The sequence below is a fragment of the Egretta garzetta genome, unplaced genomic scaffold (assembly GCF_000687185.1).
Source record: "Egretta garzetta isolate BGI_Z169 unplaced genomic scaffold, ASM68718v1 scaffold144, whole genome shotgun sequence".
Classification (NCBI taxonomy): domain Eukaryota; kingdom Metazoa; phylum Chordata; class Aves; order Pelecaniformes; family Ardeidae; genus Egretta; species Egretta garzetta.
In genome coordinates this window covers 319,549-334,202 of record NW_009259316.1, presented here as the reverse complement: position 1 = coordinate 334,202, position 14,654 = coordinate 319,549, and the positions used below count along the sequence as shown (strand labels likewise).

At 38.6% G+C, this 14,654-nt stretch overlaps 1 protein-coding gene across 1 annotated transcript in view; it reads left to right on the top strand.

Moving 5' to 3' along the window:
* CTNND2 (catenin delta 2) overlaps positions 1-14,654 on the top strand; it is a 581,628-nt gene that overhangs the window by 396,491 nt on the left and 170,483 nt on the right. The window contains exon 9 of the mRNA XM_035892032.1: positions 4,472-4,604. Coding sequence (XP_035747925.1) covers positions 4,472-4,604 — 133 coding nt within the window. The remainder of the gene's footprint in view (positions 1-4,471; positions 4,605-14,654) is intronic.

The window sequence follows — 14,654 nt, the reverse complement described above, 5'->3', positions numbered from 1 at the left end:
CTTGCTGTACCTGAGTCAGCCTGGATTTTGTGGTGCTACTGCTTCTGCTGCTCAGAGTTTTTGTGTCTCGTGTCCAGCTCCTTGTTGAATCTCTTCAGTTCTTCACAGATAAAATGTAGCCTATTGTAGTAGTTGAGGCATACATATTGCCAGCTTACATATAACTTAGCATTCCCCTTTGGGTCCTCTTTCACCCCTGGAACAGAAGCCTGCTGTAATCCATGGAACATCTGCCTTAGTCACCACTTCAAGCTAAAACCTTCTGCAGAATTCAAAATGAGATCAATCCTACATTCCTAGAGCAGTTCCCATCAAAGAAAGAAGGTGGAACACCTTGGCATCCTTTGGTCAGTCTCTTCAGGTGAGGACACTTCCTAGAAATAATGCACTTCTACAACCTCCTGAAATAGTTGGAGTGCGTGGTGAATGCTGCTTTCCAGTCAAAGCTGTGAAGTACTTGCACAGCTGTGATTCTCTTGTGGAAAAACCCACGCCACCACCAGAAGCCTTTAGCTGACCTGAACAGCTTAGTGTTGGTATTCCAAGGGAAACGGAGGCAGTAGCAGAAGATCTCAAATGTACAGATGCTAGCTTACTCGTCATTTTTGGATCAACTCCACAGATACTCTTTGATAGCATTCCCAAAAATTGCATGCTACGCGCCTCCTCAGATTTACTCCAGCCTTCTGGCTTGTTCCGCCATCTGTGTGGATCGCCTTGCTCAGATTTTCTAAGCATGGGGATGTTAATAAAGGACACAGGCTTAGCTAGTGTTTGTTTAGGATATTCACTACAGTTTCAAATTTTGCTTAATTCTACTTTATAATTTTACTAGGTATTGGATCCTCATATGTTGCCAGTTTAACTAATTTCTATGTGGCACAGTATCAGATGGTTCACAGAAATGGAATTGGATTTGATTTTCATTATCCTTCTCCCTTCCTTTAATCTGACTCTTCTCTTCATCAAGTACTGACCCTACTACTGCTTTTTGTTGGTAGGCAGTAAAAGATGCTTTGCTATGTAATTTCAATTACCTTTCTTGGTGCAACCCAGTTTATTCCAACTGTTGACTTCTACAACATACTTTGCTTCCCTAGTAGCTTTTTTTCTTTGACTTTTTGTTTGGCTCTCTATTTTAATATGTATTTTTTGTCATATATGTATGCTTGGAGCCATGGCCTGCAAGTTCCCCCACATTTATGCAAAATGTTCCAGATAGTTTTGTACCTTTGTCTTCAAGAAATTCCAGTCCTCCTCCCTTCTCAAGACCTCTGCCAGTTGACTTCTTTAAGTAGCCTTCCTAACTTTTCACAATTAAGCCAAATTAAAAAAAAAAATCAATATTTAAATTTTTCAAGTAAATTTTAGTAGAGCCGCAAGCTTGTTGTTCTTAAAAAAAAAAAAAAAAAATCCTTTCTCTAGCTCACTTTTTTTCCACCTATAAGAGACTTGTATAAAACAAATGAAAAATTAAAACCCCTGGAAACTAGTCCTTCTTGCCCTGAAGGCTGCTAAAATTATTGCAATTATTCAAACAGCTTTAACTGTTGACAGAAGTTTTTGTTTGTTTTGTATAGCTACCGTATTTCATTTAGAAACTACTAAAAATATAATCATCTTAGAGACCATCTGCTTGCAATGACAGTGCATACTGGGGCTAAATTTTTAAACTTTTTTTCCTGCTTTGTTCATTATCTCTCCTAAAACTGGTTACATGACAAACTCAGTATTCAGTGCTAAGAGCTTCTTCTCTGAATTAATTTTCTACTTCTGTCCAATGTGCACACAACCATTTCCAACAAGTAGTCAGTCATCTCTTATTTGCTAACTTTTCTTCTGGGAGATCGGGGGGGGAAAAGTAGGCACAGCCTTGTTTTCATATGTAAATACCACGTCAAGACTGCAGGTTCATCAGAACAATTAACTGTACCTTTGATGAAGGGTCCTTTTCCTTTTACCCTCTCATTGCCTCTTCTGGCCTGGATCCCAGGACAAGAGGAAGAACCTGAGCTGGTTGTCAGGCTCCTTGGTGTACTGCTGTACCTAACAGGCTTTTTGTTTGTTTTCTGTTCAAGGAATACACATATTATGGAGGAGGAAATTTCCTTTGGGAGAGAATTTGGTGATAGACATTCCAATGCTTTTGAAGTATAGTTCTTTGGTGTAAAACAACTAATTTCAAATGTTTCCCCCTTGTTGTCATACAAGCTGTTTTCTTCTGGTATTTTGTATCCTCTCCAAAATACCAACACCTGCACTCAGCATCTAGGATTGAAAATGAGAATAAATTAGGAGTGGAGCTAGGATAATTAATTTGTCCTCAGTAAGGTTAGTGGGGGTTTTATTATTTTTTAATTTTATTCAAAATTATTTTCTGGAAGATGTCTTTGGTTGGCTGAGCACCATGCGTATAGGAGGCAGGTCTAATGTGTTTGAAGAACCTGTTAACTTGTTAATGCGGTTAGCTGTAAGAAAGCAAGTGCAAGAGGAAGCTAACACATCAACTCACATTGTTTCTGTCATCTCTGTCAACTTATGATTTGTTTATGGGTCTGTACAACCTTTTCTTAAACAGAAATAAGTGCTTAACCAAAGAATCGCTTCCTTTTCACCTGTTAACAGACCCCTAGTAAGCTGGTATACACAGAAGATGCGGTGTTTGCCATCTTCAGCTGCCAAAGTTTCTAGCCTCTCCTGATACAGTATTGTCTGTATTACAGTATTGTCTGACTTCAAAATACCAATTCAACGCTAAGATCTTTCTGAACATATGCAACAGGTCTCTTATAGAAGCTTCCCAACAGTCTATAAGATTCATTGGAATAGTCTGTATGTGATATATTATTACATCTTCATGGTTTCTTTATATTAAACACTTAATGTGAAATTTAATATTCATGAGTGAACATCTGTTTTGTCAGAAGAGAAATAGCCGATGAAATTCTGAGTGTGTTTTTTTACATCTCCTATTTATATTCTGGATCTTCATAAAGATACAACTGTAATGGCAACTCTCAATCTGGCAATCATCCTGTATGTGAAGAGAACAGACAATACCTCTGTTCTGTAGTAATTCATTATTATTGTAAAATGAGTCTCGTTTCAATGAAATGTCTTGGAGAACTGTTGTACTTAAAGTGTGATGCTTGATTTTGCTTGAGATAATCTGCAAAGCTACTGTAAGCATTACTCAAACACAGGTGAATTCTCCTTAGTGATGTACGCACACTTGGCCTCAGTGAAGCAGAATCCCCATAATTTGGGAAGGAAACTAATGATCAGGAATATTTTTTCAAACGTTATAGCTGGACTCTGCAACAGCTCTTGTGGGTTTTTTTGGCAGTGAACTCCCAGGTGATCAAGGTAACTGCAGCAGAGAACCTACAGCCTTTTTCACAAGTCACGTCTGCCCCCTAATTTCCCTCTATTACCTTCTACATGTAGCATTAGATGGAAGATGGCGAAAATATTTATGTGGCACAAAGAATTAGCTCTTAGGGAAAAGGCATGTGAGAATTAAGTATCTCGTGCAGAGTGGCTGTGTGCATGTCTGGCTCTTGGGGCAGAAAGTCCAGAGCCATCTTCATGATTAATTTTACCCTTAAACACAAAGGGGAAAAATCTACCGGAAGTAACAAATTGATTTAGTTCAGTTCTGGAAGCTGCAGAACACATGCTGAGATTTGTTCAACACACTTGGATGCAGTTGTTTCATTTGGTGCTAACGGTGTTTCACGCTTTGTTGGATTAAAGAAAAGGGCAAAGACCAAGTCTTTGTATTTGCCTACCTGCTTTAGATTGAGTAGTATGAATGAAGATTTAAAAGTAGTCTGATGTGTAAGTGTGTATCGTGTAATTGTAAAATTACAGAATCACAGAAGGCCTGAGGTTGGAAGGGACCTCTGGAGATCGTCTGGGCCAACCCTCTGCTCAAGCAGGGTCAGAACTGTGTAAGAGTATTACACTGAGCATGGACCGTGTCTGGAAAAAATAAATCAAAAGACAAAATAGGTGATTGGTTTCTATATAGCAATTGATATCAAATAAAGATTGTAGTAATTAAAAAGGGCTTTCTGACAAACTTTCCTAGCGAACTATTTGTGGTTCTGATTCTAGCCTCCACATTTTAATTTTAATAGAGAAAGTATAATAGTATGAGCATGTATCTTCTTTCCTTTCTTATATTAAGATTTCAAAGAGCCATTTTTACTTAGGAAACTTTAGTAGTTAGTGACCTCATTCCATTAAGTTATTTACTCTAATTATACTTTATATAAACTTTTTTTTTTTTTGCAGAGAACTACAGTTTAAAGTGAAAAATAACTTCATATTTGATTTAATGTTTGCTTTGAAAATAATGGGGGAAAAAATTAAGATCTTACTTAGACATGTCTTTCATATTTGTTGGCCAGATTTATCCACTAATAGCAGAATTTTTGATGAATCTTTCTTGTTTGTTTTCGCACAGAGAGTTTGGATGGCGAGATCCGGAGCTTCCAGAAGTTATACAGATGTTACAGCATCAATTTCCCTCCGTACAGTCCAATGCTGCAGCCTACTTACAACACCTCTGCTTTGGAGACAATAAAATAAAAGCAGAGGTAAGTTTTAAAAACCCTTTTTTCAACAGTGATGCTGCCTGCCATTTATCATCACCAATTATTTATATGTACTTTCAAAAGAGATACAGAAGAAATCATGTGTATATGTCTGGACCTATTTTACTCAAGCTTTCACTGCAGTCATTTGTTTCCATTAGAGAAAGTAAAAAAAAAAAAAAATCATAAACTATTATTGTCACTTTTTGTGTTTAGCTTTGAATATTTTGATTGTTTGCATACCATTTAAACACTGTATCAGTAGTTGTTCAGTAAACAGCTAGTGGTATAGTCTTGATCCCACTGAAGCATATGGGCATTTCCTTAGGATTTTCAGAGTCATGTTTGGACGCTAAATACAAACACAGAAGATGAAAATTGAGCAAAAGGATTCTGAATCAAAGCCTGCTTTGATGTATAATTTTGTGAATAGAGTTTAATTTCACTGGGTTTGCAGCTTGAACTGTGATCGTTGGTCTATGATCTTAAAATTCAGTGCAGATTGTATCTAAAAGGTAATTCAAACAGCAGCATAGACTTTGTTCTGTACCTGTAGCTGATCGGTAGTTCTTGCTTGCTTGTTCCCTCTGGTTAATGGGACCGGTTCAGCTTTTGGCACAAGTTAAAACAGAAGGAAGGCAGCTCTGAGGGATCTGACAAACACACAGGAGTCAATTAAAATTGAATGAGTGAAGCTGTTACCAGCCCCAGCTGCCTCCCCTGGCCCTCGCAGAGAACTGCTAATCAGGGACATGTGGCGTGCACATAAATCTGTGCCTGTACCGGCATCTTTTAGCCTGGCATGTAAAGGTAAACTGAGATCAGGATCTGCTATTGCTTATTTGTCACAACGGTGCGGTGATGCTGGCTTGCTAGCACTTCATTATCCTCACCCCGGCACATTCCACTCCGTGGGTCTGTCTGGCTACCGCAGCTTTCCCTTTTAGGCTTTTTCATGCTGAGGAAATTCCCAAGTAAGTATGCGGTCCGCTGGCACTGACAGAACTGCACTGGTTGCATACATCACCTCAAATGCATTAGAAATAATAATTTAAAAATACTTACGTTAATGTTAAAATGAAGAATGTTTGTGCACTGGAAAAGGGAACTCCGTTACAGGTGTTGCTGAAAATTTTAACTGCACCCTCTCCCCATGCTCATCTCATCCTTATTCACAAATTAGCTTTTCAGTAAAAGAATTGATTAACCTCTGAGAAAGGCAGTTAAATGATTAGAGCAATTTATTCATTGTACAATCTGTGCTTCCTCCTGTTAGCCATAGATTGAGAGCCCTTAGGTAGCTATCACATTTGAGAGAAGAAGATGGTTTGATTTTCGTTGCTAACCATTTAGGGAAAAAGAAGGCTGACTGTTGTTGATCTAACCCATCCCACTAGGACATCAGCCTTGGTAAGCTTCAGGCTTACCAGCTGGAAGGGTGAAGGTAAGTATATAAAACAGCAGAGCACTAGGCAGCTCTCTGAGCTGCTTCTCTGAAAAAGGGTAGTGGATAAAATGAGGATTTCTCCCCTTCATTTGTTATTATTCAGGGCTTTGATATATTCCTCACTCCATAATAAAACTGTCTTCGGAAACAAACCAAAATACTTTTTTTTTTTTTTTTAAACAGTCCACCTAAGAATACACTTTCAGACTTCTGGTACTGTGGATATTTATAAGAAGACAAAAAATGAGATGTATTGTCTACTTTCTTCATACTTTGTGAAGCTTTTTAGGCTAAAGCACCCCAACGTTAGCAAACTACTTTATCTCTGTATCTATCTATCTACCAACCTGTAGTATTTGATGATAAGTCCTGTTGTGTTTAGGCCATGATTCAGCAGAGCACTTAAACAGTTTCTGTGTTTGCTGATTGGAATTGGGATCTACCCAAAGAGATCTGCAGTGTGCTTAGCGTCTCCTTGAGCTCACCACTGAATAAGGATTTCTTGAGGATCCTTTTGTGTGAGGAATTCAAAAACCTGTCAATAAGTGGGTATCACAGCAGATATCCCAGATTCTTGCTAGGCTTGTGCCCAGCCAGAGGAACTGGAGCAATGCTGTTGAACCTACTTGGGACAATTCACGTGCTTACCGTTAAGGATGTGTCTGAATGATGACTTGAACTAAAACCTAAATAATAGGAACTGATACCAAAATTTATTCTTCTGCAAAGTATTTGGGTTGCAGCTGTGTATTGTGGCCAGTTCTCCTCTGTCTGAGAACAACCACATTTAGTATCCGCTTCCTTTTTCATGGAAAGCAGGGCGGCTAGTTCTACTGCACGCGGTCACAGGGAAACGCACCAGCTGGGACACAAGGTGCAGGGAAAAGAAGCACTGGGACCCATCCTAATTTTTATTTTCCTTGCAACCTCTTGTTGAATTAGTAATTACGAATTTTGGAAGTTCAGGTGTAAGTTTGAGATTACAAAGGTGAAAAACCCCCATTCTTTTGAAGCAGAGAAAACTGTGCTCTTTCACCAGCTGCCTAGCTTCAACATAGCAAATGGCTTGGACGAAAGAAAGACAACTGGCTTGGTGGTCTTTCAAACCCTGGAGAAAGGACAAACATAGGAATGTGTAAGTTAGGAAAACCGCTGGTATTTCACACACCTGACAGGCACTGACGAAAAAGTTAATTGAATTCACTAAATAATTTGTTAAGTGTTAATGTGTAACATGCACTTGAACATACACACAGAGTGACTAATATTTTGCAACAATTTAGTTTATTTACTGGTTACACTGAATTTGAAATGTAATGCAGTTGTTAAAGTTTCAACTCTGGAGTTACATGAGAGGAAAAAAAAAAAAAGTTGTTCATTTATCACTTTATCACTAATGAGGGTCAAATCGTCACACTACCATTAATGGTTATTTTATCTAGAGTTTCTGGAAATAACTGTCCTGAAATACTTTTTTTGATTCTTTTAAGCATGATTTACACTGTATTGCCTACCAAAAAGGTGATTAATGATCTGTCCTCTGAACCTGACCATTCTTTCAATCTTCCATGTTTGTATAGTGGTAAACTTATCCTACTCTCACAAGAGTTTAGGGGGATTTGTATAAAATTTCTCCTCATGTACTTGGTAGGATGAAAGCCTTTATATTCCTTTTGAGTAGAACTGTGTGAACTAAAATTTAGACAGAAATAGAAAATAGCAGCTATGACTAGATGCAGTTCTGAGATTCCTAGCACCTTGTATGGTTTTATCATTATGTTTTTCTCTTATAAAATATTTTCATTTCTGTGGCTGAACTGTGGAACACTACCCCTTGCTTCCTCTGTCCCCCCAAGAAAAGGAAGTGGAAATACTCTATAGAAGACAACTACGACAAAGAAATTCAGTCAGGAAACTTTGAAGTATGGCTAGGGAAATGAGAGATCTTTTTCTCTTCATGACCGTGTTATTTACAGTAGGTGTTATTTCTAAACCACATGTTGATCACAGGTGTACTTCTGAATTTGATGATGTCATTCTACATATACCTTTATTGCTACATAAGCATCAATGCTCAGTCTTTTATGTAGCGATTCTCTCAGACCAATGAGGCCTGCAAGGGCCCTTCTCTAACTTCAGGGACTTTACCAACCAAGTTGGTAACTGGTTATGTGAAGATGCCCCAGCCTGGCCACTAAGGTGTCAGAAGCCATTTGCTTTTTCACAAAAAAAAATTTCTGGAGTGAATTAGGTTCTATATTTCTGGTAGAATTTTTATTTTTCCCCTTCCAGGCCTGAACATACCAATACAGTGATAGGTAAATGCAATAAACGCTGAGCATTGATAAAGATGGTGGTGGGGTTTTTTTGCAGATGCTGCCACTTTTATGCTGCTCACAACCATTCAGTGATAGTCTTTATTTAAAAGTATGATTGTAACTGCTGCTCTTACCTGAAAGGTTTCCACAAGTGCTACTTCTGAGTCTCCAGGCACTACATCTGCTGTCAGCAGCGCTTCTCATTCTCTGCCTTTATTCCCTGGGCTTGGTGCTTAGGTGGTGCAGCAGACATTAGAAGTGAGTTGAAAAAATTGGATTATTTTTGCTAATGTCTGATAGTTGGATTTTTCATCTCCTGTTGAGCAGCGACCAGTCCTCACACACATGAAAGGCGACATAGGGAGGCAGAAGGCTAAAGTTTGTAAAAATCACCAGGCAGCCCATTACAGTTTGGCATAATAATTCTGAAATTCAGAATCTCAAAATAGTTCAGTGATTCATTATATAAATTATTGCTTCATTGATGACAGTGAAGAACACAACTAAAAGGGAAAAGGAAAGGAGGGAAGAAGTTTTGATCAGATATTTGAAAGCAAATGGGAAGTTGATCAGGCAGAAGAGCACAAGGCGGCCCTTTCAGATGACATTTTCTCCTTAGGAGAGGGCTCATCCACCAACAATGGCGAGATTGTGAGCAGAGCCAGAGTGGCTGGTCCTGGATGCCAAGAAGGAACAGACAGGGGATATAGGAAAAGAGAAGCGTTTTAAAATAGTCAGCAGAGAACCTTCCTTTAAAAGAGCGCATTCTGTTAAACACAAGATTCATTCTTCCACAGCAATTTTTCTTCCTATAATGACAGCTTACTCCTTTGTGTGAGGTCATCATCTAAAAGGATTGAATTGTGCAGTTTCACACGCCAGCACCATTTTGCTCTCATGGAAAGTGGCAGCCTGCCATCAGCTGCAAAGGTGTAACAGGTCACTCGGGGTTTTTGGCACCAAGGACTCCTTTCTGCAGCCTAGGAAATTAATTTTTGCCATCAAAGCCACAGCACTTGAGGAAAAATCAGGAAACTCATGCAAAAAACTCAGGAAAATCATGCAAAGATGCCAAATAAAAGAACAGTAACTACTGAACTGTCCTGCCTGAAGCCTTCCCTTGCATCCTTAATAAACTGCACTGGATCGGACACTTTCCTCTTTATCTTGGAGAGCATTCCCATATACTCACTTCACACAGTCTTAGAAGAAAAGTATCAAATCCAGACGTTATTGCATGGTGTTCTAAAAAAAATGAGTGATTGCATGCTGAAAGCAATTACTTTCCAAACTTGTTCAAAACCATCATTTGTATTCATTTTGTCATTAATCTTAAAAGTTTTTCTGTATCTTCTTCTGTGAGTTCTTCAGCATGTGCCCAGAATGCTTTCAACATGGTACCACCACTCTCTCATACATCAGGTAGCAGGCATAGACTATACTAACCTCTTGTTTATCTTCATTATTTTTATGTTTATGTTGCTCTTTATTATTATTAATGAGGGCTTGTTGAATACACATCTTTCTTTTCCATCGTCTGTTAAGGGTGTGATAGTCCATCTGATTGAAATGGAATACGAATGTGAACTGTGTAAGAGAAAAAATCTCATTATGTAATGTAAGTTATTGTTGTCCTCTTCCAAGATACATTTTTTTTCCTCGCCTGTATCTCTTATACATCTGCAGTCCACATAACTGCAGCGTTGTAGGAACTTTGGTGTCATCCATAGTACTGCTAGATCCATGATGGTCAAGGTTACACAAGCACCTGTTTTTAGGATGGCTTTGTCCCACGGAATACTTAGTGTGGGGTGATGGACAAGCAGTCCATAGTGTTGCTTTTAGACCTGCTGGCTAATGCTGGCAGAATTCTTTGCTCCATAACATTTGAAGGATCCAGAAGAGGGGTTGGAGGTGCTCTCGTCATCCTTGAAGGGTATCTCAGTTTTGTTTCTACAGTGTTCTGCAAGATTTGCCTCTGTTTCCATAAGGGGTCCCAGAGAAAACAGAATATCTTCCTTTTCCAGTGTGTTTGAAGAAGAATCCTAGTTTTGCATTCACCTTCCCATAGCCTTCCTCTTCTCTCTTCTTTTTCCTCTAAAATCTCTTCAGTTAAAGGCTGGAATGTGGCTTGTCCGGTGATGATACTGTCAGTTTTCCATTAAAGACATTATGAAAACTCCTTTAATCTCTGCATGCAAGATGATATAGACATGCTATTTAGTTTAAATGAAAGAAGTATCTTATAGGTGATACTGAAAAGTAATGTAAAAATTGCAGAGAGGCTCTAAGACATTTGTTGAGAGTGCATTTTAGTGCAGACAATAATTGCATGCTTTTGGAGAAAGTATACTTCCCTGTTCAGTTATAAACATTTTACTGGTAAGTTGATAACCGTCATTTTCATACGTTAAACATCTGTATGGGTTTGAGAAATATTTCCCTAAACAGCTTCACAAGGAATTTACTATTTTAACGAGAATCGTTTGTACGAAGGGGTGCTTGCCTGCACTTGATTGCCAAAACGAGCACTGATGTGTTCATGCTTTTGCTTACCTATGTTTAGATTACTGCATACAGGACAGTTTGGGTCTATCTCCCCATCACCCTGGGCAGGCATAGTCACCTGTGTGAGTAAATGTCAAACAGTCCCTTTCAAAGACACTTTCTGTATAGATTTTACTGGCAGAAATGACTCTAATGAAGTAAAGCAGCATGCAGTGACATACCCAGAAACAGTCTTTATGTAAGAATTTTTTTTTTTTTTTATTTTGTAAAGCCTCATTAATGATATTTTTATAGGACTTAATTTTCAGGTTCTTACTGACCTCTGGTCTGTTTTCTAAGAAGTCAACAGATGCTGTGTTGTTTTGCTATATAGGTTGGGTCTTTTTACTGTCAGTTATCCGTATACAAAATACTTTTTTTTTTTCATTATTTTACTCTTGAAGTATTTTTGAAAATGACCCTTTGATTTGTCTTTTGAAAATTGTCTTAGTTTGCATTATTGCAGTAGTTTTTCCGACAAGACATTCCACTCCTTGCACCTTGTCATTTAAGGCTATGACTTTACACTGAAAGTAAGTTAGGTGTAACTTCATGCACAACCGTCAACAGTACCAGTTTTTCTCTTCACAGTAAGACAAAGTATACAAATAGCGTTATGATTACTTCTTATCCCATTACATTCAAGATTTTTATTCATTAGCATGAGGAATGCCATTTTTCGTTGCTCCTCAAGGCTTATCTATCTTTTTAACTTGTTTTTTGCAAAGGGCTTTTGAACTGGTGGTACTTGAAGAATGTATTTCAACCAACAGAGGCTATACTGTTACAGTATTTCTGGTGTACTGTGTATATCTTGCATGATAAGTAACTACAAAGTGTAAAGTAACTGGCCTGTAATTATTAAATGAGACTTGGTCAGCTGGGGGAGTGATAATAATTACAAACCCGAACTGTGACAAGAACAGTTAATTTGATCAATTTGAGTATCTATTATTTTAGCTTTCTCTAGCATACCTATGGCTCAAATCCACTCTGTCACGCTGCGAGAAAAAATGACGTAGTTATGCATCACTGTAGCCAGAGAGAGAAGAAAAAGATGGGGTAAATACGTAAAGATGTCATAAATGATGAACAGATTAAGTAAAAGCTGTATACCTGATTATACCTGAATTAAAATGGGTTTATACTGAAAGCATCTGACTGAGTTTCAAGCCCTAGGTCCATTTTTAGCCCTGGATAACCATGGGCTCTTCCGTAAAACAGGGATGATTTTATTCTACTTTGATTATTTGCTTTTATTCTTCTCAAGGGTGATACATTGGCCACAACCCATCAATATGAACGTCTCTGCGGTTTCAAGTTGAAAACGTTTGTGAGGGCTGTCCCGCTTTGCTTTCATTCTGGGTGCTTTGATGATATACTCAAATGGTGCCAAAATTGCCACATCCTGCTCTCTGACACGGATGTCCGTGAGAGCAGAGGTGTGCCCCGGCTGAGCAGCGACTGTGGGAGAGCATTGGCCTGGTCCTCTTGTTGCAGGGCTCTCGGTACTTTTCGTTTCATCAGCAGCTGCTTCAGGAGGCGGAAAGTTGCCCAAAGGAGACAACAGCGGTTCACTCTCCATGGGGCTGGAGGTGTGATGCTGGATCCTCACTGGCGATGGGTACTCATATGATGTCCTAAATCACTGCTTTCTCCCATCCTTCGGGTTGAGAGAGGAGAGTGCAAGGCTGTGTCCCAGTGGTCTGGCTGTCTCCAGTTTGCCTGGCACCGTGCATCTTGTGGCATTCTTGCAGTCACGTTAATTTGGAGTGGGATATAGGGGCTGAAGGCATCTTTTCCCTCATCCTATTGGAAGATTCATAAAGCACAAACCTGGAACAGAGGAAGGATGAATCCTCTATTTTGTTAGATTTATAGAAACAAAACCCTTTTTATTTCCATCATCAAGGCTTCATCACTCTGGTATACTAACTATGGCTTGTCTCACCGTCTTTCCATAGGAGAAGATTTTTTGAAATCGACCTTTGTTTTCTGATACTGCTGCTTCTTTTTGTTTTAAAGCAGCTCCATTTGATCCCATCTTCAGACCTGTGTAACCTCTCGTAATCTCTCTGCTCTCTTCCATTGTACTTGTCCCAGCAGTCGATGGCTGGAGATGTATTTCTGTGCTAAGGCAGGCAGATGTAAATGGTTGGTTTCTCCTGAGCAAATCGATGATGTCAGCACTTCAGGCCCTTCTCTGTTGGTAGGTGTGCAAGAGGGTATATTTGACAGCTTTTCAGTAACTACAGCGCTAGTTTGAAGTGTCTAATATGTTTGCTTGGGATGTCCCTTTATGCTATCTCCATGATACCCTCTCTCCTCTTTTAGTTTGAATTGTGTGAAGGAAAGAAGTGCTAACCCATGTCCTATAATACAACCCTATGACTAAACATTTTCCCTCTCTAATATTCACTAAAACAGATGAAGCAGAAATGGCTGCATTGGTCGTAACACAATAATCTATGTTAACACAGTTGTTAAGACCACTTAAACTCTTAGCGGTCTTAAAACATTATTATTTAGAGTAATGATAATAAAAAAACACACTTCCATTCACTGATCTCTCCCAGTCTAGAACCCAATGCTGAGTTATTAAATAATATTTATCAATCTGTTTTTTCTTGCTAATTAATTGTCTTTACTTCGTTAATAAATTCCAGAAACATGGTTAACTATAAAATGGTAGGCCTTTTCACTTTTTTTTTTTTTTTTAAAGGCATAAAAGCCCGTCTTTTATCAGGGAATTAAATCTTAAACTGATCATCTCGCTTTCAAAAGCATTTCTAAGTGCATCTCTCCGCTGCTTCACCATCTAATTTATGCACTATCATTTTATGACATTTATCTCTTCTGACAATAGAGTGCATGACTTTGTTTTATGCACAGTCTTTACATTTATTAAGACTGAGTATTAACGAATGTCACTGAGCGCTGCACTGGATGCCCACAGCCTGTGCGTTCTGTAGCACAGGAGTGGCATTTTATACTCCGGGATCCCTCTGGGGTCATTTAACCATGGTTATTCTTGACTTCATCGTCAGGATACTTTGCCTGAATTATAATAATGATTTACTATGCACCTGGCTTATATTTCACTTGATGTAAAGTTAGGAAAATATCGCAGTTGTTAAATAAGTGAATTAATGACAAGCCCTGCCGGAGGAACATCTGGTTAAAAGAGGAAATTGAAGAGTTGGGACATTAACTGCAGACTGCACAGCAAAGCAGTGACAGATTGGGAGGGCCAGTTCTTGTCTTTTACTCCTCTGCTCTGCTAAGGATCTTGATTAATGCTTTTGGTTTATTGCATTCATATTTCAAAATTAATCCTTTTGAAAAATAGACTTGATTGGAAGTGAAGTATCAGTCCTGTAAAGTGACGTGGCTTTAAAAAGAAAGAAACAAAAGTATATTGTTTCATAAACCTAATGGAACATCTAGATGCGGTTGTTTTTTTCTGAGTTAATGCTAGAGAAACAAAAAATAGGCATTTTGCTTGCTGCCTTCCTGTTGTTCTCAGTCGTTTTGTAACATTGCATCATTCTCTCTCATCTTGCAAAGAGACCGAATCGAATAAATTTACAAAATTACTGAAAACATTATTAATTTGCAAAACAGTGAGCTTCATATTGAGAATATGTATCGGTATTTTTACCCCACACACTGCTCCATGTTCCCCGCCCTCCTGCCACTGCCCAGTTATTCCCTCTCCAGGGAATAGCCAAATGGACAAAG